General features: G+C 39.7%; 1 protein-coding gene across 1 annotated transcript; it reads left to right on the top strand.

Moving 5' to 3' along the window:
* Window positions 1–1,318: 1,318 nt before the first annotated feature.
* Window positions 1,319–21,629, top strand: LOC139744664 (transmembrane protein 62-like). The gene is made up of 15 exons (XM_071655090.1): window positions 1,319–1,420; window positions 5,203–5,441; window positions 6,461–6,581; window positions 6,858–6,983; window positions 8,118–8,163; window positions 10,747–10,894; window positions 11,307–11,434; window positions 11,821–11,949; window positions 12,539–12,694; window positions 13,161–13,323; window positions 14,928–15,038; window positions 15,592–15,676; window positions 16,591–16,689; window positions 17,910–18,028; window positions 21,264–21,629. The coding sequence occupies exons 2-15, from the start codon at window positions 5,250–5,252 to the stop codon at window positions 21,627–21,629; spliced, it is 1,989 nt and encodes a 662-aa protein (XP_071511191.1). The 5' UTR covers window positions 1,319–1,420; window positions 5,203–5,249.
* The last annotated feature ends 1,114 nt before the right edge of the window (window positions 21,630–22,743 follow it).

Below are 22,743 nucleotides of genomic sequence, written 5' to 3'. Positions count from 1 at the left end.
ATCCGTTCAAAAGTTATGAATTTTTGAAGTTTTGTGCAGTACCCGCTAGATGAGAAGACTACTGCAGTGTGTGAATAACTTAGATGTCACATGCGTACAACAATATAAGGAAAATATAAAGAGAGTTTCACAAAATTTCATCTTATGAAAAAAGTTCACATTCCCCCGACTCGTTACCGACAAATGTTATGGGTAATATTATTCCCCCTGCCTTTAGAAAGAGCCAAGTCAAGTGCTCTTTTATTATGTGAAAAAAGTGAAAATATGTTGAATTTTCTTTATATTTTCTTTATACTGTTGTACGCATATGACTCACAAGCTGTAGTAGTCTCCTCATCCAGCGGTTCCAAGACAAAAATTTAAAAAATTCATAACTTTTGCATCGATTGTCCAATTTTCCTCAAACTTTCACTGATGTGTTCTACTAACATTGTTGCATTCTCTCAATCCTTGTGTTTATGAAGGTGAACTTGTCCTTTAAAGACTTGTGATTGATTCAAATCAATTGCAAGTTTACGATTGAATGCAAATCTATCTTATATTACAAAAAAGTTATGATTGAAATTAAGACGGAGAACTGCAATCAATCGTGCATGCAATCACAGGTTGCGATTGATTGCAGCTTTCAAGAGATTTGTGACTGATTGATTTCTATCACAAATTTTATAAGACAGGGCCCAGAGTCGGCAGGTAACGTTGACTAGCTAGTAGGGTATTTTTACCACCCTTCTTTTTTTGATCTCCCAACATACGTGCACGTACTTGACGAGTGCGAGTAAATCACCACACAACATCCAGGATCTAGGACTAGCAAAGGAGGCAGCGGGAACGGCAGCAGCAGAGACACCAGCGAAGCTCGACGGCCGATATATACCACCACCAGTACCAGTATTTATGGTATCGCCGATGTCTGTTCAATTCAAGAAGTTAGCCACTTCTGGCGTTTTCCTCCGGTGCTCTTGTCCCTTCTGATCTCTGCCTGAGCAAACGTGTTACATCATATCGTTACCGTTCCTGATGATGTAATGACAATAGTTCTTGAGCCAGCTGGTTGGCTCTACCCTACGTACATGTACTATAACTATAAGTGCAGTGGAGTGTTGTACAGGTACCTACCTGCGAACGCTGCGGCTAGCTAGATGCACCCGCCGCCCGGCCCGCGGGTCGCACCCAGCACAACGTAACGCGCTGCATGCTTGCTTCTCATATCCCATCCCGATCCCAGGCAAACCCCCTAGGCCCTCACCTTTGACTTTGTGATGCTCCCGCATCAGTCCCGCTTGTACATTCCTACGCTACGCACGCACCTGATCCTCTTCTATTTTTGAGCCTGTCGCCGCCGGGCCGTCTGATGAAACCTCAAACAGACAAGACTAAGAGTAAGACTGAAGAGGAAAGGACAGGGTTCTTTAATAAGAAGGTTTGTTCTTGTTCTTTGGTTCTTTATAAAGGTCTTGCTTGGAGGAAGGAGGCGCAGCCCCCATCCCCAGCCAGTAGGCCACAATGCGAAGGCCAAGAATGTAAAGCCAATGACTGTAGTGTATGCCAATGACAATGTATGTTTTTGTATGTGGAGTCTATGTAACGTTTAATAGGTCTAGACCGGTAGACCTATGTATTTATGCCAATTGCAAGTAAATTTAGATGTAAACTAGATATATCGCTACGGCTACTGATATGCCTCCGCCATAATGCATGGTTCTCCTAATAGGTCTATAGTACAATGTCTTGACAATGTGTGATGACAGTTTCACACAATTGGCAAAATATTAAAATGACAGGTTTGACACAAATGTGCTGAATGTTCACTTTCCTAGAACTACTAGGTTCAATTGGATGAATGATTAAAATGTAAGAGTGCAGGTATTTGGGGAATTGATGATTTTTACTTGACTTTTGACCCTTTTATAAGTTTATGCATTGAGTAATTTTCAAGGTATTGAGAAAAAGTATAATTTCAGTATCAAATGGGAAAATAGCATTATCTAAACCTGGTCTTTGACCTTTGACCTCACAGTTCCAAAGAGAATCACTGTTAGGTTGAACATGCATAAATATGTAAGTTTCATGATGATACCTTGAGTTACTTTCGAGATATGGAGGAAAAAGTGCAATTTAGCACTTTCACTTGACCTTTTACCTTTTGACCTTTGACCTTTAGGCAAGAAACTTCCCCAAAAATATATATTGGGTAATACATGCCACACATCAAGTTTTAAAAAAAAAAACCCTTCAGGCATATTGCATTTTAAGGAAAGTAGTGATATTTTTGAGGAGTTGACCTCGACCTTTGACCCCCTGACCTTTGACCCATGACCCCCAACTTCCCTAGATAATCACTGCCCATCGGTACAAGCATATATACTAAGTTCCACAAAGATACCTTGAACCATTTGCGAGATATGGAGAAAAACATGAAATTTCAATTTTTTTTTCACAAAATAACCTGTGACCTTTGACCTTTGACCCTGTGACCCTAAAATCCACACAAAGTATTATCCCCCAAGGATATACCCTCATACCAAGTTTGATGTAAAACCACCACACGGTTCTTGAGATATCGACAAAAACAAAACGGGACGGACGGACGTACGGACGGACGGACGGACGGACGGACGGACGGACGGACGGACGGACGGACGGACGGACGACCCGAAAACATAATGCCTCCGGCCACTTCGTTGCGGAGGCATAAAAAACTATAAAGCCAATGTCTGTAGCAATTATGCCTGAAGGAGTCCGTTGTAGTCCTCGCCTCATCTGGAATTAGACAAAAGCAGAAAAAACAAGCGCGGTTGGCCCTACTCTCTAGCTACCGGCCTTTAAATTTACTGCAACCAGCGCTATGTGAAGGAGCGCCCTGGGGTTACTAGCGTCAATTACCATATGGTCGCTACTTGTGTGTAATTCTTATACACGTCCGGGCTGGCGAACTAATATCGGCGCTGAATTAGTTTGCCGCCCAAAGCCTGCCACATATTATTAGCGTGTGTGTTATACATACGCTTCAATGAAGGAGGCATTGTCGGTCACCGCGTTTGAAAATCTCCCTTAATCTTCCACCTGAAATCCATTCTAAATCAAAAACATCCTCGCATTAAAAATGGTTTTATCACCTGTTACATATGGTAAAATATATTTTGATTACAATTATTTGTGTTTTTACGGAGGAAAAAGGTGAATTACGATTCATACGAATGTATTTTGAGAGTGATGAAAATCTGTCGCCCAACCTGATCTCCGATCGCGGCGCGCGTTACATGTGATGTGAATGTCTGGCGACCTTACCGCAGTGGCGACCATACCGTAATTGACGTTAAGTAATAGTATACTTGGCTTGGGTGATCCGCACCTCGTCATACTCGATGTTTATGCATATTTGAATCACATTTTATCACTGAAATTCTATGAAATCCCACTCAAATTCAGGAAATATGCTGAAGATTCCAACAGAATCAAAAGTTCACTGATTGATACCAACCGGAAATTTGCAGCTATCGTCGTCAAACACGAACTGATGAGCGATGCGGAATAGTTGTGCGCTAAGGAAGGGGCCCGCAACTCGTCACCTGTGCTCCCATAGACAAAGCACGTAAAAGACGTGTGCGGGTGACCGTGAGGCTCCCATAGTCAGACATACACATAAAAGATGCATGCGGGTGACCGTATTACACGTATTCCTAAGATAATATAAATGTCAGATTTTTGTGAAAAACTCTTCAGTTTTCACCACAACTTGCTTGGTTGTGGTAGTCCTGCCAAGTTTCAAGCGTACTGAACACAGTCCTAGGCAAAAATGATTGTTCAGTGTGCTCGTAACGATTTTAAACAGGGTGACGGTATTCGGGCCCCTGGCGAGGTGCGGGCACCTCACTATACTACTACTACTAACGTTAGTAAATTTACTACCTGTAATTATACTAGGATCTTTGTTATAACTGCGAACAGCAGCCCCATACGCTATGCGTATGGGGCTGCTGGTTGCAGTTATGATGGGGGTTAGGTTTCCGGACACTTAAGTTCGCGCATGAAAAACTTGCCTATTTTACACACAGAATATGCACCCTTTACCTCAAAGACTTCATATAGACTCCTCATATAATACTAGACAACATTCTGTGAAAACGGCGTGAGAATTAACCTGCTAAATCATTGGATTTCCCCTTCAATGTGACTCAATGTACGTGTCCGGTCCCACAACGCTTGGTCATACTACTACTAGTACGGTACTAGTAAGTAGACTAGGTTTATTCTAAATTCTGCTAGTATTAGATCTAAATTTACTCGTGCTACTGTCAGTACTTTTTTTGTTAGCAACTGTGCTGTGGACTTCGATTGAGCATAGATGCTGGTGTGCTTTTTAAAGTACGGTATGTTGTCGGTAGACCTTATTTAAGTGATATTACGTTTACAGTCTGCAGCTAGCTCTGCTGCTGGTATGGTTCCAATCTACAATTGTACATTCTATGTTTTTATTTACACAAACAGCTGAACTGGCTCTTTTTGATATTTGTAGCCGATTGGTTGAGAGATGTGGCTTTAGTAACGCATATCATTTGTATCGTCAGGGTGGTACCTCGGGGTTGGATGGGACCCTCCTTGACCTTGTCTACTGCAGTACCTGTAAAATTTTAGACCGATTACTTCCTGTATCATTGACAAGAAGGGAGTAATGAACAAGAAGATTTTTCCACCACTGTACTGCACTCACAGGGGACCTGACTCTCCACTCGCTCCTGGCTCCCGTACAGTGAACAAACAACCATTTTTAAGAGCGGAGAGTGAGACTATTAGATGTGAGTTGAGCTGCCCTGGCCTTGGTCGCAACGATGTCCAGTACACTCCCATTATAACAAACACAGTTTATACTGGTAAAACACAGTTCACAGCGAAGTAAAATTTCAGGTCCTAGACTTCAGAATAACTATCTAGACTTTATTCTACATTAATGTTTAGTTTTCTTAGTGAAATTTTCATATTACAATATATATATATATATATATATATATATATTTATATTACTTTGTTATGACAGGACTGTCCTGTACAGAAATGACATCAGATACGTCGACATACTGCACATCAGTAACTAATGTAAATCCTGAATGTCTACACTTCAGCCTGTTTGATAGAAATCAAGCTATATATCCCTTCCATTATTGTTTTGATGTTATGTTTCCTCGCTCTTCTGTTCATTTATAGGCCCGACAGTAGTTGTCAAACGCAGTGCCTCAAGTCTGTGAGTCGTCATGTGGCAAATCCAAAGTAAAACCGCTTCGGCATGTGCTGTGCTAGTGATGGCAGTTGTGGCGTGCTGTGTCCTTGCAAAGGCCGTTCACTACTTCACTATTCCTGTGCAATACACGGGTCCTCCACACCCACGATCTGACCTTGCACCGTATCCAGGAGATGGCCCAGATAACCTATTTTGGTTTGTGCAGGTACATTGTATGTGGTGGATTTTTTATGATACTAGATGTCTGTCTTTTCTGCGAGTCAGAGTGGTGGAAGAAGTGTTAATACAGAATGTCTGTTCATTGCTGTTTGAAGTAGTATGGATGGAGATGAGTCAGGCTTCTATAAATTTTCTGAAAGTAGCATTACAAAGTTGCACTGTGGTAAAATATTCTGTGATTTTAATGCCAAGTTAGCATTTAGCATCTAACAGCTATGACCATTTTTGCATAGAAAGGAAATGGAAAAAATCTACAAGAGAGAGGTGTCATAGACATCTATTTCAACTGCCCAGTGGACACAAGAGTTGTATGAGAAATACTGCACTGAAATATAAAAGGTAAATAAAAAGTTGTCTAATTTTGCTTAAATTTTAGTGTCCGATGCATTGATATTGTTACTTGCTTGAAAGATAGCTTTCTTGATCAGGTAAATTCACTAGTAGCAGTTGCAGCAATGGCTTGTATATAGTGTACTGGGTATTTATTCAGGGAATGATTGTGACCTAAAAGATTAAGACAGTTAATCATTAGGCCCGGGGGCTGACATGAAGATTGTGTCGACTATATCCAGTGAAATTGATTCCACTTGTAAGGCACGTGGGATATTGTTTACTTGCAGATGTGATCTGTTGGTGGTAGTTGCTATGTGAAAATGAAAAAGTGGTATGAATGCCTTTCACAATATCTGTTTGCCAGTTGATTCTGTGATTTTTATCAAATTCCTACCTCTTGCTTTTCATTACAAAATTTGTGGCCCTGCTTTGTCAGTGAGCTGGTATCATCTGTGATCAACTAGTCATAGAGCAAATGTTGAGCCATGGTATGTCCATACCTGATCTTTTGTTTTGCTTTGCTTTGTTTCTCTTCTTATAGCAGTAGCAGACATGTAAAATACGCACTAGCAGTTTTCTAATAGAAACTCTCTGGGTATAATCTATGTGCTAATACAATGAAATTTGCTATCCACATTGTACTGTTTTCAACTTTTCTCTTATTTCTTCCAGATATCTGATATACACCTCACAAGTGTGCCAAACGTAATGAAGGCTACCAGGGCGAGAGACTTCAGAATTTTCTGCACCGATTATCTCAAGATCATTCAGCCGACTCTTGTTCTTGCAACCGGTATGTGAAAGTTATATGTCCCTGAATGAGCAAAGCGGTTTATACTTGTCTGTCACCTTTTGAACATGCCAGACTATCAAAAAGCACGTCTCGGTCGATGTAAGAGTAAAAATGTTATTAGCAGACAGGGCAGGTGGGATTGAGAACCAGGGGAAAACAAATGAAAAACTCAGATGTCACACAAGATTGTGTGAGGATCATTTCTTTCTGTTCAGTCGTGACGGAATGTTTATCATGATTCCTGATTCAACTGATGTTCTATGGTTTTTCCGGCAGGCGACCTGACTGACGGAGCACCAAATTCTTCGGAGAACATCGAGGACTGGCTGATGTACCACAAAGTCCTGCAAGAGGCAGAGCTACCCTACTCCATGATCTGGCTGGATGTCAGAGGGAACCATGGTAAGGCTTGACTTCAAACAGGAACTGTTCACCTCGTTAAGGGTCATGACCCATTCATGATAGCTTAACTCTCCGATGGCATGTGTTTGAATATCTTTGAAAGCCCAACATTAGTTGTGATAGCAAGAATATCTGATATAAGAATCACGACCAAATTTCGTGTTTAACAATAGACTGCTTCTGTAATGTTTTTAGATTTTATGCATGCTTTGTTAACAAAAGTTACCCTGAGCTACCACAAAGCTTGCCGGAGGCTTGCCCTACCTAGCAACAACTAAGCAAATTCCTGCCTATGGAACTTAAAGGCATTATTTACCATTTTCAGATGAAGCAAAAACCCTGCTCTAGTGCTTCAAAATAGTTCTGAAATGTGAGTTTGGGATAGAAACAACCAATGTAAAAATGTAAATCAGTATAATTAATGTTAAGTATTGTTAAATATACAAAATGTGAACAATAGTCGGAATAAAATTGTTTCTAGAATAAACTGTCTACTGTTATGGTTTGCTGAGAAAATAGTGCAGAGCTGCCAAGTCTCCCTGATTCTGCAGGAGTCTCCCTGAAAATGTCAAAATCTGTTCATGTCTGAATAAGAGAATTTTGAAATATCCCTGATTTGGGAATTATTTTCGCCCAATGAAATGCATGTAACACACAGATATCTCCCTGATATGCTGTATGGAATCTCCCTAATTTGGATGTGGGGAATGTTGGCAGACCTGATAATGATATCTCCTTATATTTTAGGCTTTATTGTGAAATTTTTATATGGTAGGATTTTTGTGATACAACTGACCTATATACATGCATCAAATATGATTTATGATAACTTACAAAATTTTTAAATCACTGCTGCCAGTAGTAAATAGTAATGGGAAAGAGCAGTTGAATGAAATGTCTAGTAACTAGACTGTAAGAAAAGAACATCCATAACTTTTAATTAGTTACAGAAATGGTTTACTAGACGTTGCTAATTGTACATATTTTTGCATATTCATGCTTGATTTGAATGAGTTAGCTCACTTCTCCCTGAAAATGGAAGTATGATCCAGTTATGATTGATAAGGAGGTGTATGTATTTAAACTTAACATAATCGTTTGTGTCATATATTTATTTATTTGTCTCTATTACAGATAATTTCAATGTACCATCAGCTGAGCATACCAACAATCTTTTCAGGTTTGTCATATTTGGCTTTATATTAATTCCATCATTTCACTTGAGAAATCAACGAGGAAGTTGTCTTGAATTATGCTTATCATTTGAAACCAATATATCAGTGCAATCTTGGCAAAATTTAGCAAACGCGAGACACTTAAGACGTACTGTATTTAATACATCATCTTGCGGTGCATCCTATTGTCATCCAAGATATAATTCTTTGTCATATGATTCGATAACAAGTGTTGAATAATGCTCCCTAATTGTCTTCTTGTTGCAAAAAACTCACAAAAAAACTTAAGATCAAGACAACACAGGTGTGATTTTTGTTGAGTTTGAATGGATAGGCAGAGACTGCCCCTGTCTTGCATAATGAGTCGGAACACAGTGTTCTAGATTTGCCTCAATTTGACATGTGCAGATTGCTTTTATATGAAGAAAAGCAGACAACAGTAGTGGCATTTTGTGTGAAATCGGGAATATTATTCAAGCATTGTCGCAAATGTGACTGGCAGCTATTTTTTAAATTCCCGCCAGACACCATTTCAGGTGATATACTTGAATTCAAATGGTGATAGCATTCTTCATATTGGTGAGTTTACGTTCAAATTTTCTGTATGTGGTAAAATCACCTCTCACATTTTATCACCATTGCATTCTGTCTTTCTTTTGCATACAGTCTTACATTTACCTGGGTAGGGATGTTCCAAACATCTCATGATCTGTAGTGGTATAATATCCCACAGTTTTATTAAGTCCATTATCTTTCAAATAGAAGATAGAAGTTACTTCCGATGATTCAAATAATACCTTTCCCTCTTCTCTACCATGTTAAATTCAACAAGTAAACTGTAGAATACTTAATCCCTGATTTTAATGTGTCATGTACCCAATGGTTTTGTCATCAAATGCAGATAATGTGTTCAATCTTGTAAGGAAGTGAAAGAGTATAGTGTAAAGCATTTCAGTGGACTGTGTTCATTGGCGCAGGCAAAATAAAAAGTTATGGCAGTGGAGTGTAAATGCTACAGTTGAGATACTGTATGTGTGGGCATAACTACAGCAAAAAAAAAAAAAAAGATATTGCAAGGTATGTTCATAATGTACACTATGTTCTGGTAAGTGCACTCCCGTTATAACGAAATGCTCGGGCCCGGCCGTTTTCTTTCGTTATAACGAAATTTCGTTATAACCGAATACAATATATAACAAAAACAAGTAACCACCACGCATATATTATGTTTGTTGAATACTCATCATACACTGGAAAGCTATGTGAAATGGGATGGTACCTTTTTAATTTCGTTTGGATATTACATTTAAAAGAGAGCATAAAGTTTTTTTTGTCACGCAATAAGTCGTACCGGTATAGAAAATAATAGTTTAGGATTCCGTTACAGTTCGCTATTCCAAAGATTCTTACTAAAGTTTGTTACTTCGAAAGACTCTTTGCTCCGAAGTTTCATCATTACCGGGAATCCAAAGGTTTGTTCATTATTTTGAAGCTTCGCTCTTCCGACGATTCGTTATTCCGAAAGTTCATAATTTAGATATAACTACATTGTTCGTTTTCCGAAGGCTCGTTGATCAGAAAATGAAATGAGTTTCGTCATTCCGAAGGTTTGTAAATAAAAAAGAATGAGAATGGTTCACTGCTCCGAAGGTTTTTTAATCCGACAGTGAAATAAGGTTTGTTATTCTGAAGAAGATTTGTAATAAAAAAAAATGAGAAAGCAAAGGTTAGTTATTTCGTAAATTCGGTTATCTTAAGACGATTTTGAAGTTTGCAATTCCAAAGTTTTGTTACTAGACACACCTTTTTTACCTTTGGATTAACGAAACTTTTTTTTAATGTTTTGATTAACAAAAGTTTGGAATTCCTATCATTTTCTGACTAACGAACCATCGTAATAAGAACCATATCTCATTCTCGGTTTAACGAACTTTAGCAATAACGAACTGTTTGAATAACGCCAAAATGTTCGTAAGAACAAACCCTATTTCATTTCAGAACCAACGGACATTTAGGTGTATAAGAATATGTGTGTTTTGTGATAAAGTACTTTCGAAACAATAAAACGAGCCTTGTTTAATTTCAGATTATTGTATTACAATAATGCAAGTCCCCCTTGGAAACGGTGCAGGACACAAGGAGCGAACACGTACACATTGATGTGAAGCGTTCGCCCATGCTGAGACGCTATAAATGCTTGTTCCGCTACGTATTTTCGGAAGCGATTCACATTTCGTTATAACGGAGCACATTTCTTTTGTTTTTCTTTGTCAGTGGTGCTCAGAAAAGATTTCGTTATAACGAAAATTTCGTTATAACCGTGTTCGTTATAAGCGAATTTTGTACCATAGACTTCAATGGCGATAATTTTGGGACCAGAAGTTTTACTTCGTTATAACGAAATTTCGTTATAACCGTATTGTTATATCGGGAGTGCACTGTACTACACTTAAATGTCGCCTTTGCATGAAGTTTCATTGAAATGGAGGAGCTAAAAGCGTACAAAAAAGTGTTGTGATCTTGAAGATGGAATGAAGTATAACTTTGTATGAAAGCAGATTTCTTGTTCTGTGATTGGATTCCTTCAGACAATATTCGGTGCTGGGAGCTAAGGGAGACCAATCTTTCCTGCATGAACTACAGCTTCCATTCGGGACGTACTCCTTCATCTATGCAGAGGCCCTCCCTCATATCGGCCTCAAGAGGCCGTTCAACTTCTTTGGCATCCTGGACGATGTGAGTGCACTGCTTGATGGAAAGTTTCGTGTTTAAATGGTCGACAAGGAAACAGTATGAATATGTAGGTGATGATACTGATGTTTAACAGAGCTTGATATTGATACTATTCAATAGGAGCAGAAACATCTGGAGCATGTTCAATGCCATAGGAATCGCAGCCTCCACCCTCGCACCCCAAAAAGAAATTCTCCAGACTGTACAATGCTCTTTCTATATCACTTTTCAGTACTAACAGTTAGGAGTAAGCAGCTTTCTACACACACACACAAAAAAAATCCACATATTGCAGATGATTTTATGTGTCTCATATAAGCAATGAATCAACGAAGTCTTTCCAACAATCACCAGAAGAATATTTGCAAACTATACGTGGATAAAAAGTCTTGCATGTTTTGTTCCCAAACACCAGCTGGACTTACACAGAATTCAGGCTCTCACAGACAGGTCTCTGGCGACACCAAGCAACCACACCATTTTCTTTGGACATTATCCAACAAATGTCATTTTGGCGCCCTCTAAGTTTCATACCATATTAAGGTAAGCTGCTAAGATTAAATTCCTTGTATGCAATATAAATATGTTTTTCTCTGTTGACGTCATTTGCTCCATGACCTATGCCACAGAGCAGATCTTTGTTTGCTATTACCTATTTCATGTTCTGAGAAGAATCAGATTCATGTTCTTCTCATGGAAGTCTTTTAAAAGTATTAAAAATAGGATTGGAAGTGTAATGGATATTGGATGTAGGATTTTTGTTTTGTTATTGTTCGTTTGTTTTGTACATACATTGTATATCCTTGTCACAATTCCATGCTGGAAGAAGTTCCCCCAAATTTAAAAAAAGAAAGAAATATACATGCTTCCTTATTTTATCTCACTCCTTTTTTCTGCTTTGTTTTTCCTTACCCCCCCCCCAAATGTAGTAATGGCATTGCATACTTGTGTGGGCACCTTCATGATTTAGACACCAAAAAAGGGGTGAATGAGATGTATGCATTGCAGCGGTACAACAGTCTTGAACTGGAGCTAGCAGACTGGAAGAAACACAGGAAGTGAGTATCTATTTTGTAAGTTTCATTCTGAGTAGGAAGAACTTTTGTAGGAAGCAATGATAGTGCTTGTCCTCTTGCTGAGACTACAGTGATATATTTCCAGACTCTGTTGGAATGCTGTGGTCCAGTACAGTCAGATTTCCTGGTTGCCAGTAGTGAAATTTTCTGATTTAAGAACTACTGAAAGTGAATCTCTGCAATTATTCAGTGATGATTCATCAGAGATTATTTTTTTTTTCTTTTGTTGCTCCGTATTGTTTTGAGCTGTGCTACTCCTCTTGTTTCACCAATGAAAATGTTGTACATGATTTATCTTTGGTGTGTCATCAAAATCAGATAGGAACCATTACTGTCGCCCTCATGGAATGCTTAGAGCTATTTCTCATACTGGATTGTTTTTAATATTGTTAATTTTTTTTTTTACTTTTTTTCTTTATCCAAATAACCCATCCATCATTATACCACACTGATTTCTGAAATAGTTGATATGCTTGCATTCTTGTGGTGTGTGATATGTTTTAAAGACCCCCTCCCCAGTAGTGCAGACAGTCAAATCTTAATGATGCACAACCATGTTCAAATGACACAGGTATCGCATAATGGCATTCGACCATGACTTGCTGTCCTTCACCGATGTCCAGTTTGGACAGTGGCCCATAGTCCTGATCACTAATCCCAAGGCCGCCCGCTTCCTGGCACCAGCCCATGAGCCAGTTGGCAAGATGCGGCACTCATCTCACATCAGGTAAAGCAGGGAGATGGGGAGGGGCTGTAACGTTGCCATGTTTTTGGCAGATGTAGAACGGAAGTAAAAGGGAGGTCTCCTACGTGCGAGAGTCAAAACCTCAACCTACATAAAATCTGTTTTGCTTTTCTTAAAGAGCAGGGTAAAAAGCTGATACAGTAGACTAGTGCCATTTAAACAAAACTTGGGTGGTTTTTCTGAGTATCCCAGTCACTGTATAGTCAGTCCTCAACTAATAAATACAGAATAAGAGCTATTGCATGATTACATGTTTGAGATGGTTACTTTGACATGGGTCTACATACACTGTATCACTGTTTGATGGCTATGTTAAGATATTGTAATATACAATGAACTCAGAATGATTAAGAATCATGTTGTGGCTTTTTGTTTAAAGTCCTTGTTTTGTTTGTTTTGTTGTTTTTGATCTGCCCCCACCTGTGTCCTCTTCCTGTGGGAAGAGTAGATTTCTGGTCTTTTCGCCGGACCAAGTCAGTTATGCCAATGTAGAGATTGATGGGAGAGCTCTGGGTATGGCTGAGGCAGTGGATGGAGGACCTCTGTTTGTGATGCCATGGAAACCTGAGCTCTATGGCAACGGCCTGCATCGCATCTCAGTGACAGTCCGGGTGAGCAACCCTAGTTTTTGCCATTCGTGAACAGACACATCAAAATTACAAATTGACATAAAACATGCTCCTTATTCTCTTTGGGCATAAAGTGCTGTGATGCACTTGTTGTATTATACTGTACGAGCTGAAATTTTCGCGTACAGATATTTTTGCGAATCGCTACTTGGAGGACATTTTCGTGCGTTGTTATTTTTGCGGTTCAAAGACGATTCGCGAAATTCGCGAATTGTCAGCTCGTATACAGTAGTAGGTATCGCACTGATGTCATTGCACAAGAACTAAAACTAAGTAACAAAAATCCTCATCTCTTGGCCCAACATTTTTTTGGACAAGGAGATTCAATTTATGTGAAAGGATGTAACTAGGTGAAGCATTTTTTTGTGTGTGTGATATGTCAAGGAAAAACTAGTGTTGTCATAGATGCAGCTTGTAATTTATGTTAAGGTGATTTGACTTTGAGCTTGTACTTCCACATGTAATCATTGTTAAAGAGTGAATTTGTAATGCACTAGATGTTCACAGGTGCTTGCCGGGTTCAAGTGACTTGCTCTAGTTTTGCCAAATAGGTCATGTGATGAGCTCTAGAAAAAGAGTGCAGCATTTATTTTTAAGATATGTAAAGTAGATTGAATGAAAACTAATAGCTTGCTACCATTTTAAACATATATGCACATGCTCAAAACCCCACATGCAACATCTGAGAAAAGATGAAGGAATGCACCAGTCAGATAACACCCAAACACTGAGCTTTTTGTAGTGTTGTATTGTATTGACAGGGTTCATTATTGTGAGAAACTGGTGTGATTCAATGGATAAGACCACCGATTATCAACCGCAAGGTCCCTGGTTCGAGTACCCTGTTTGCAGTGGGTGTGCCTCTACACAAGCCACTTTATTCTCACAGCGTATTCCTTCAAAGGGCCTTCATAGGGGGTTTAAAACCATCTGTCACCATGTTTGCTACCTCATATAAAACATTCAGTGCTTCCTTAGTGGTCATATAAAAACAACAATTCAAACTAGAGAAGCACTCTGAGAGCGCAGACTTTTGCCAAGCGGCTCATTTCCACTACTGATCTTGTTCTTCCATAGAGATCAGTGATTTCCACCCACATATGCATGCTGAAAATCACCCGATTTCCCAATATAGAAGCCTTTTGTTACGTCATCAATTCCAGCTGCGCGGCACGCCTTGCCCTAGCAGAAACTAGAGCAGGCACTTAAGTGCTCGTATGCAAACCTCAAAAAATGCGCAGCTTGAACTCTGAAGTTCATTGCCCCTACCTGCCAAAATATCAAAAATCCTTCATAAACTCTGTAAAAATTCCTGGATCACTACCAAAATTTAATCATCTGATCCTTGTGTCATTCTCAGCCTTTCCTGTAAGTTTCATCCAAATCCGTGCACAACTTTTTGAGTTATTTTGCACACAGACAAACAAACAAACTAACGCTGATGAAAACATAACCTCCTCGCTTGGCGGAGGTCATTAAAATGTAAACAAATCAATTTTCTGTTGAGTGATAAAAATCAGCTAAACACTTCTATACCTTCTTGAGAATAATGATTTTTTTTTTTTGCATTTGACGCTGTTCCGCAGGATTCGGCTGACAGAGTCGGCGTAGCGAGCCACCAGTTCTCCCTGGATGGGAGCAGACCTGACCAGCCCTTTCTGCAGGCCTCTATCATCATGATGAATGCAGTTTTCTTTGTAAGCAATCTGTTTTTCTTTGCAAGTATTCTGTCCACTTCTGTGAGAAATTGAGAGCACAGTGCTTAAGCTCCTCCCATATGTTATCATTGTTTGGGCGAAAAAAATGATCAAAGGATATGTGTGCGATGAGAAAATTAAGAATTTTATGGTAAATATTCATCAGTTGCCTGAATGATTTACATTGTTGTCATGAAATGGTGCACCATAATTATAATACTGCATCATGATAAACCTGATAAAGTAGCAGCTGTTGTTTCACTGATTGACATTTTGAGAGAATAAATTCTAACTTGAATTACAGGAAATATAGGGGATTGTATGTAATGTGATAATAGTTGTACCAGTGGGCCCAAAATGAGAGCAGCTAAGTTTGTAGCTCTTAATTTATAAATGCTGTTTGAGAAAAAAAAATATATATATCCCTTCAAGTACATAAAAAGACTAAAGACCATAAGAGATCATACTGATATTACTGTTAGGTGACTTAGGAATAAACTGCATTGCACTCTGTCTCACTGATTTATATATTTTCATCTATTTCTATTTTCAGTTTGTAGCCGTCATCATGGGTCTTGAGTGCTGCTGTGTGCTCCCCCTTCTCTTTGTCAGAAGATACACAGACGGGTCGAGTCTAGGTATGAGGCGCTTTGTGTAATGACTTCAATTTGCCCTGTCCATGCAGTGATTGAGTTTTCCGTGCTGTTTTGTTCTCAGTTTGTAGGTCTGCAGTCGGACAGTAGTTAAATTTCAAGTTGATTACTTGTTCAGTGTTGTTGCTTGACAATCAGACTTGGCATACATCTGTATGATGCCTTGTGTAGTTTTATATAAATGTCAGAATTGGCCTTTAGAGCTCTGTGAAGATGTGAGAACCCTCCACCACAGCCTTCACCTACTAAAAGTCATATTTCCACTTTCAACTGTAGGTATATTTCTTAATTTTCAGAAGGTAGATAGATGTAGGGCATGTCATGAGGTCAAGTTGTTCTGTGGACAAGTGTTGCTATGAATCCGAAAATATGATACACATAACTGAGCTGCAGAGAAACTACTGCTCAAGTGGAAAAGTACTTTTACTGCATTGTGTCACATACCCATTCTAGTGTTTGGAATACAGGTGAAGTGCAGCTCATCTCTGATATTCATTAACCATGTGTGTGCTTTGAGTGCGAATTGGCACAGAAAACCCAATAGCATTGTATACACTGTCCAAAGTCCTAGGCATAGAAAAAGTTAATATTGTCTGCTCATTATGACCTCGGTACATGAAATGTAGAAGTAATAGCCCGCAAATTGTCAAAGTTAAGTTTGTTTGTATTAAGTATTTTTTTTTTTTGTAAACTTGGACAATATTCTTAAAAATAACAAGATATCATCACCTTTTCACCATTTTCATTTTTTGTCCATTGTGTACCGATATACATTTTTGGCAACGACAGAGTTCAAATTTGCATTATGTCTGTTTCCAACTGTTTCTATGGTCCGAGACGTGAGAATAAAATTAATCTGACGTGTACTTTCATTCTCATTGCCTACTCCCTGATCCAAGGTGCCTCTGCTTATCCCCTTCTGACGGGACTCTTACTTCTTGCTCACACCAGTGATGTCTTCTTCTGTCTGCTCATCATGGCAGTTTATCCGCTAATAGGTGGGGGGAGAATGCTGTAAAGGTGGAAATTTTTGCGGTGTTGAAATTTTTGCTCATTTTGCAAAACCAGACACCAGCACAAAAATAAAAGCACATGAATATACTTGCTTGCTATATGTTCCAGTAGTTCTTGTCTTGATTCCGTGGAATTAAAAACATGCAAAACTCATCCCACCCAGCCGAGCGCGAAAAACCACTCATGCGAAAAATTACTCACGCGAAAATTTCCCCTTTAACAATATTAAACTTTTTTTTTCTTTGTATGTAATTTTCAAAAGCAAATAGTAGTTAATTCAGGTGTCCATGCGTAGGGGAGTTCAAGTGAGGCTAATCAAATGGATTGCTGCTGCTGAGGAAAGGTAATATCCAGGAAAAACATATCCAAAGAAAAAACAGAAAGAAACAAAACTGTGAACTTCAACTGAAAGACAGACTACACTCTGATATTTTGAGTGTGTTTGCAAGCTCCTCCCCCTTTTAACCTGTTGAGGACAAGCTGATTTTGCAGTAACATGCATTCCCCATAGACACCTGCCCAAGTGTACTCTGGACTAGTCTTCAACGGGTTAAGATAGATTAAAGGATTATTGGCATAATCTACAGCATCATGTTGGGCTTGTATCACCCAAAGCTTGCTGTAGTTTTCACAACAATAAATATGACAGCGCCCCAGCTGTTACATTTGATTTTTTAACCTTCTTCAGCAAGCAACCTAATATTAAAGGTCCTGTTTACCTTTGGGAGCAGTGATTTTAAAAATGTTCAAGATATCACATTTGATGCTTATGTGTAGGTCAGTTGTATCACAAAACATCCTACCATATAAAATTTTCACAATAAAGCCTAAAATATCAGGAGATATCACTATTTTTCTCACTAAACCATAACTGTAGACGGTTTAATCTGGAAACACTTTTATTATAACTATTGTTCACATTTTGTATATTTAACAATACTTAACATCGATTATACTGATTCAAATTTTTACATTGGTTGTTTCTATCCATAACTCACATTTAAGAACTATTTTGAAGCACTAAAGCTGGATTTTTGTTTCATCTGCAAATGGTAAGTTATGCCTTTAATTTTGAAACTGTTGTTGAAAATTGGCAACATCCCACAGGAAACTCCAAGAACAGCACTAGCAGTCCCTCGTTAGGTGTTGTGGAGTTCTGATTGGATCTCTCTGTACATTGACCTGTTTTCTATTTCTTCTACAGGTCCTTGGTTTCTGGGAGATGTCCTTGAGAACACACATGGTATCGTCACACTGTATGGAGTCTATGTGAAGGATACTTTCATTGGGGACAAATTCCCCATGTACTTCTTTGCCCATGATGTAAGTGTATAAATGACTCTGCTAGATTTTTAGGTGTATGTATGTGTGAATGCGTTTGAGTGTGTGAGAGTGAGTTTGCATGTGCAGATGTTTATAATTTCGCATAATTACATATATATGACCGTGCACCTCAAAACGAACATAAAGTCGCACACACTGATTTTGCGTGAGGACTGAAAATAAGTGAAATGGGTCAACCTAGCCGAACTTGACTTTTTCATATTTTCTGAAAGAGCGGGTCTTCTTTTACATTATGCTAAAATATGGTATAAAAAGGGCAAGAGAGTGTGTTTTTTTAGCAATTTATCTCGAACATTTTTGGTAGAATAGTGTGATTAGGTGTGTCTTTAGAATCCCTTTTTCATTTCTGAAAAACCTTGTCCACACTCTTCACTTTCAACTCTAATAACTTTTGAAAGGGTAGTGCTACTGCTTTGAAAGTTGGCATTAATTATGGACAGAATGTGTTAATGAGGCAAGCTTAATTTCAGTTTAATCTGATAATCCTTTCATTGTTGTTACTCTGGTGGTTTACTTCCTGTTTTTAGCTCACCTGAGCCAAAGGCTCAAGTGAGCTATTGCGATCGCCCTTCGTCCGGCGTCCGTCGTGCGTCGTGCGTCGTGCGTCGTGCGTCGTCCGTCGTCCGTCGTCCGTCGTCCGTCGTCCGTCGTGCGTCGTCCGTCGTGCGTCGTGCGTAAACTTTTTACATTTTCATCTTCTTCTTGAAAACCCCATGACCGATTTTCATCAAACTTGGCAGGTAGCATCCCTAGGGGGTTAGGAACTCAATTTGTTAAAATGGGCACCATGCCCCACCCAGGGGGCCCCCAGGGGGGCCCAAACCCCCCAAAATTAAGGAATCTGTAAAAATCTTCTTCTCTAGAACCAGAAGTGATAGAGCTAAGTTAATACTATGAGTTAGTACATTGATGACTGTAGTTTCAAGTTTGTTCATGGCAGAATCAGGGGTGCCCCCCTTGGGACCCAGGGGAGGGGGGTGGGGAGGGCTCTAATGGGGCCTAAATTGTACATTTTCATCTTCTTCTTGAGAACTCCATGACCCATTTTCACCAAACTTGGCAGGTAGCATCCCTAGGGGGTTAGGAACTCCATTTGTTAAAATGGGCACCATGACTCACCCAGGGGGCCCCTAGGGGGCCCAAACCCCCCAAAATTAAGGAATCCGCAAAAATCTTCTTCTCTAGAACCAGAAGTGATAGAGCTAGGTTAATACTATGAGTTAGCACATTGATGACTGTAGTTTCAAGTTTGTTCATGGCAGAATCAGGGGTGCCCCCCTTGGGACCCAGGGGGGGGGGGGGGGGGGAGGTGAGGAGGGGTCCTAATGGGGCCTAAATTGTACATTTTTATCTTCTTCTTGAGAACCCCATGACCCATTTTCACCAAACTTGGCAGGTAGCATCCCTAGGGGGTTAGGATCTCAATTTGTTAAAATGGGCACCATGCCCCGCCCAGGGGGCCCCCAGGGGGCCCAAACCCCCCAAATGAAGGAATCTTTAAAAATCTTCTCTAGAATGAGAAGTTATAGAGCTGAGATAATACTATGAGTGAGTACATTAATGACTGTAGTTTCAAGTTTGTTCATAGGAGATCCTGGGGTGCCCCTCTTGGGGGTAGGGGGGGGGGGGGGGGGGGTTGGTTGGAAGGGTCCAAATGGGGGCCTGAATTGTACATTTTCATCTTCTTCCTGAAAACCTCATGACCCATTTTCACCAAACTTGGCAGGTAGCATCCCTAGGGGGTTAGGATCTCAATTTGTTAAAATGGGCACCATGCCCCGCCCAGGGGGCCCCCAGGGGGCCCAAACCCCCAAATGAAGGAATCTTTAAAAATCTTCTCTAGAATCAGAAGTTATAGAGCTGAGATAATACTATGAGTGAGTACATTAATGACTGTAGTTTCAAGTTTGTTCATAGGAGATCCAGGGGTGCCCCTCTTGGGGGTAGGGGGGGGGGGGGTGGTTGGAAGGGTCCAAATGGGGGCCTGAATTGTACATTTTCATCTTCTTCCTGAAAACCTCATGATGGATTTTTGTCAAACTTGGCAGGTAGCATCCCTAGGTGGTCAGGATCTCAATTTATCAAACTGGGCACCATGCCCCACCCAGAGGGCCCCAGGGGGCCCCAATTCCCCCAAATTAAGGAATCTTGAAAACATTGGGCCCTTATTGTACATTTTCATCTTCCACTTGAGAATGCCTCGTCAAATTTTGGTAGAGCTGTGAATAATTTAGATTAGTGACTGCGTGAAAGGTGAACTTGCGATACTCAGGTGAGCGCTAGACCCGCGGGTCTCTTGTTTGTCCCATTCATCGCACAGCCAGCACAGTTTGGTAAAGATTAAGCGCTTGAATAGACACTGTACTTCAGAGCCTCTTTTCTCAGTTCACACTTTTCCTGAGTTTGTGCTTTCTTTCCATTGTTTAGATAGGTCAGAAGAGTCCATTTGATTTGAATTATACATCATTTTAAAGCTTAAAGTCTGCTCTTTCAGGATATGGTCTTAACTAAAAATTCCTGTTTGACAACTTTTTGTTTGTTTTGAGGTGCAGGGTCACATATATGCAATGCATTTCTGTGGTTTTTCTTGTGCCAAAGCCAAATGAAATAAAGATAATGATGCAGTGGAGTCCCATTATAATGAAGTCCTCAGGACCAACATTTTTCTTTCATTAGTTCAAAATTTTGTTATAAGTGAACAAATAAACAATTAAAAAATATATAGAGAGGTTAATGTTGTGGCCTAAATGGTTTTTTTTTGCTGTAACCGGAATTTTGTTTCAACCGTGTTCGTTTTAACGGGATGCATTGTATTTGTAACGATAATGATCTTGATGACGCTAATGACAATGAAAACAACATTCTTAATGATAATAATAATCATAATACAGTGCACTCCCGTTACAGCAAACACAGGTATAGTGATATTCCGGTTACAACAAAGTAAAAATTCAGGTCCCAAAATTATCGCATATATATCTTTATAAACTTAATTTCTTCAGTTACAATGAAATTTGGATGTAAGTGAAAAAACTGCCGGTCCAGAGGATTTTGTTATAACCGGAGTGGACTGTAGTATTGATAAGAATTATGCTTTGCAAAAGAATTCCTAAGACATACTTCCATCATAATGTGAATCATTTGTCATCCATGCAAGTGCCGTCTTGGCAACTAGTGAGCAAAGCCAATATTCAACTTCATCCTACTTTTCCAGTTGGCGGAATTTCACATCCCTCTGACACTGTTCTGCATCCTTCACCTGTCACGAGCCCACCACCGCCTCCGCTCCAAGCAGGGCCACCACAACGGCGACAACCCGACGCGGAGCAGCCAGCGAGTGGCCGACGTTGTCCGCGTCATCATCAGCCTGTTCCCGCTCAAGGTGGCTCTGGCTCGAGCCCTGCAGACGTCGTGGGTGATGAGTCACTGGTATGGCTGGCTTGCCCTCCTTATCTCGCCCAAGTATGGCTGGACGTGTTTGGTGGGTGCATACGTGGGACTACGTTGCATCTACATTGGTGTCTGTGGCGGACACATCGTCTCTCGCGTATACCATCCAAATGACAGTAGAGAAGGTTGACCGGAAGGATTAAAAAAGAAAAGAAAAGCAAGAAACATCAATCATATGACTTGCTGAAGGTGAAAGTTAAAAATTGCTGCATTGATGCCACTGATTTTGTCTACTTCAAGCTGTCACGGCAGGACATTCTTCCTCACTGAGCTGGACATACTGTATGGAGTGACGTGAATTTTAGCAATAATTGAAGTCTGGTAAGATACTCTATGGTGTCTTTCAAATTTGGTTTTGATATTATCACATGAGCGGGTCTCTTAGGTTCTAATAGGTCATGGTACTTGGTTAAAGTAAATATGGTAGATAGGTCTTTTGATAAAGTTAATGCTGCAGTTGTAATATGATTATTGGTAGCATGTTGTATGGTCTTTGCTGTGCCAGGTTAGCTGGAATTTAATGTCGCAGCTGCATAATTGCAATGATTTTGTGTCTTGTTTTTGTTTATTGATGTCACTTCGTGAAGGTGTTCGCAAATGTCGGTTTTTACAAGCATAGGTTACAGAGGTTACAGATAACTATGATACAAGGGAAGTCATGTGCTGAAGAACTTTCACTGGTTGATACCCTGAACACACAAATTGTGTGCCATTTCTGTGCATTCCAGAGCACTTATGATTTGATAAACATTGGGATACCAGTCACTGCTGGCATCATGCAGTGTCATCTAGAGAAAGCAGGGAACATGCGATGACATGACTTAAAGGACAAGTTCACCTTCATAGACATGCGGATTGAATGAATGCAGCAATATTAATAGAACACATCAACAAGAGTTTGAGGAAAATTGGACAATCCATTCAAATGTTATCAATTTTTGAAGTTTCTGCTCAGTCACTGCTGGATGAGAAGACTACCACAGCTTGTGATGTCACATGTGTACAACTATACAAAGAAAATATGAAGAAAATTCAACATATTTTCACTTTTCTTGCATAAAAAAAAAGAACACTTGACTTCTCTCTTTCAGAAGGCAAGGGGGAATAATATTACCCATAACATATGTCAGTGACGAGTGGAGGAAATGTGCACTTTTTTCAAAAAGGAAAATTTTGTGAGACTCTCTTTATATATTCCTTATAGCATTGTATGCATGTGACATCATTCACTGTGGTAGTCTTCT

The sequence above is a fragment of the Diadema antillarum genome, unplaced genomic scaffold (assembly GCF_040938485.1).
Source record: "Diadema antillarum isolate AM-2024a unplaced genomic scaffold, OU_Dant_1.0 seq00001200_RagTag, whole genome shotgun sequence".
Taxonomy (NCBI): Eukaryota; Metazoa; Echinodermata; class Echinoidea; order Diadematoida; family Diadematidae; genus Diadema; species Diadema antillarum.
This window is presented reverse-complemented; position numbering and strand designations above follow the sequence as displayed.

Excerpts from the sequence above, each read along its gene's own strand:
- LOC139744664 (XM_071655090.1), top strand. The coding sequence starts at position 5,250 with ATGTGGCAAATCCAAAGTAAAACCGCTTCGGCATGTGCTGTGCTAGTG. Across the intron at positions 5,442-6,460 it reads ACCTATTTTGGTTTGTGCAG|ATATCTGATATACACCTCAC; the intron begins GTACATTGTATG and ends TATTTCTTCCAG. Across the intron at positions 15,677-16,590 it reads CACAGACGGGTCGAGTCTAG|GTGCCTCTGCTTATCCCCTT; the intron begins GTATGAGGCGCT and ends CCCTGATCCAAG.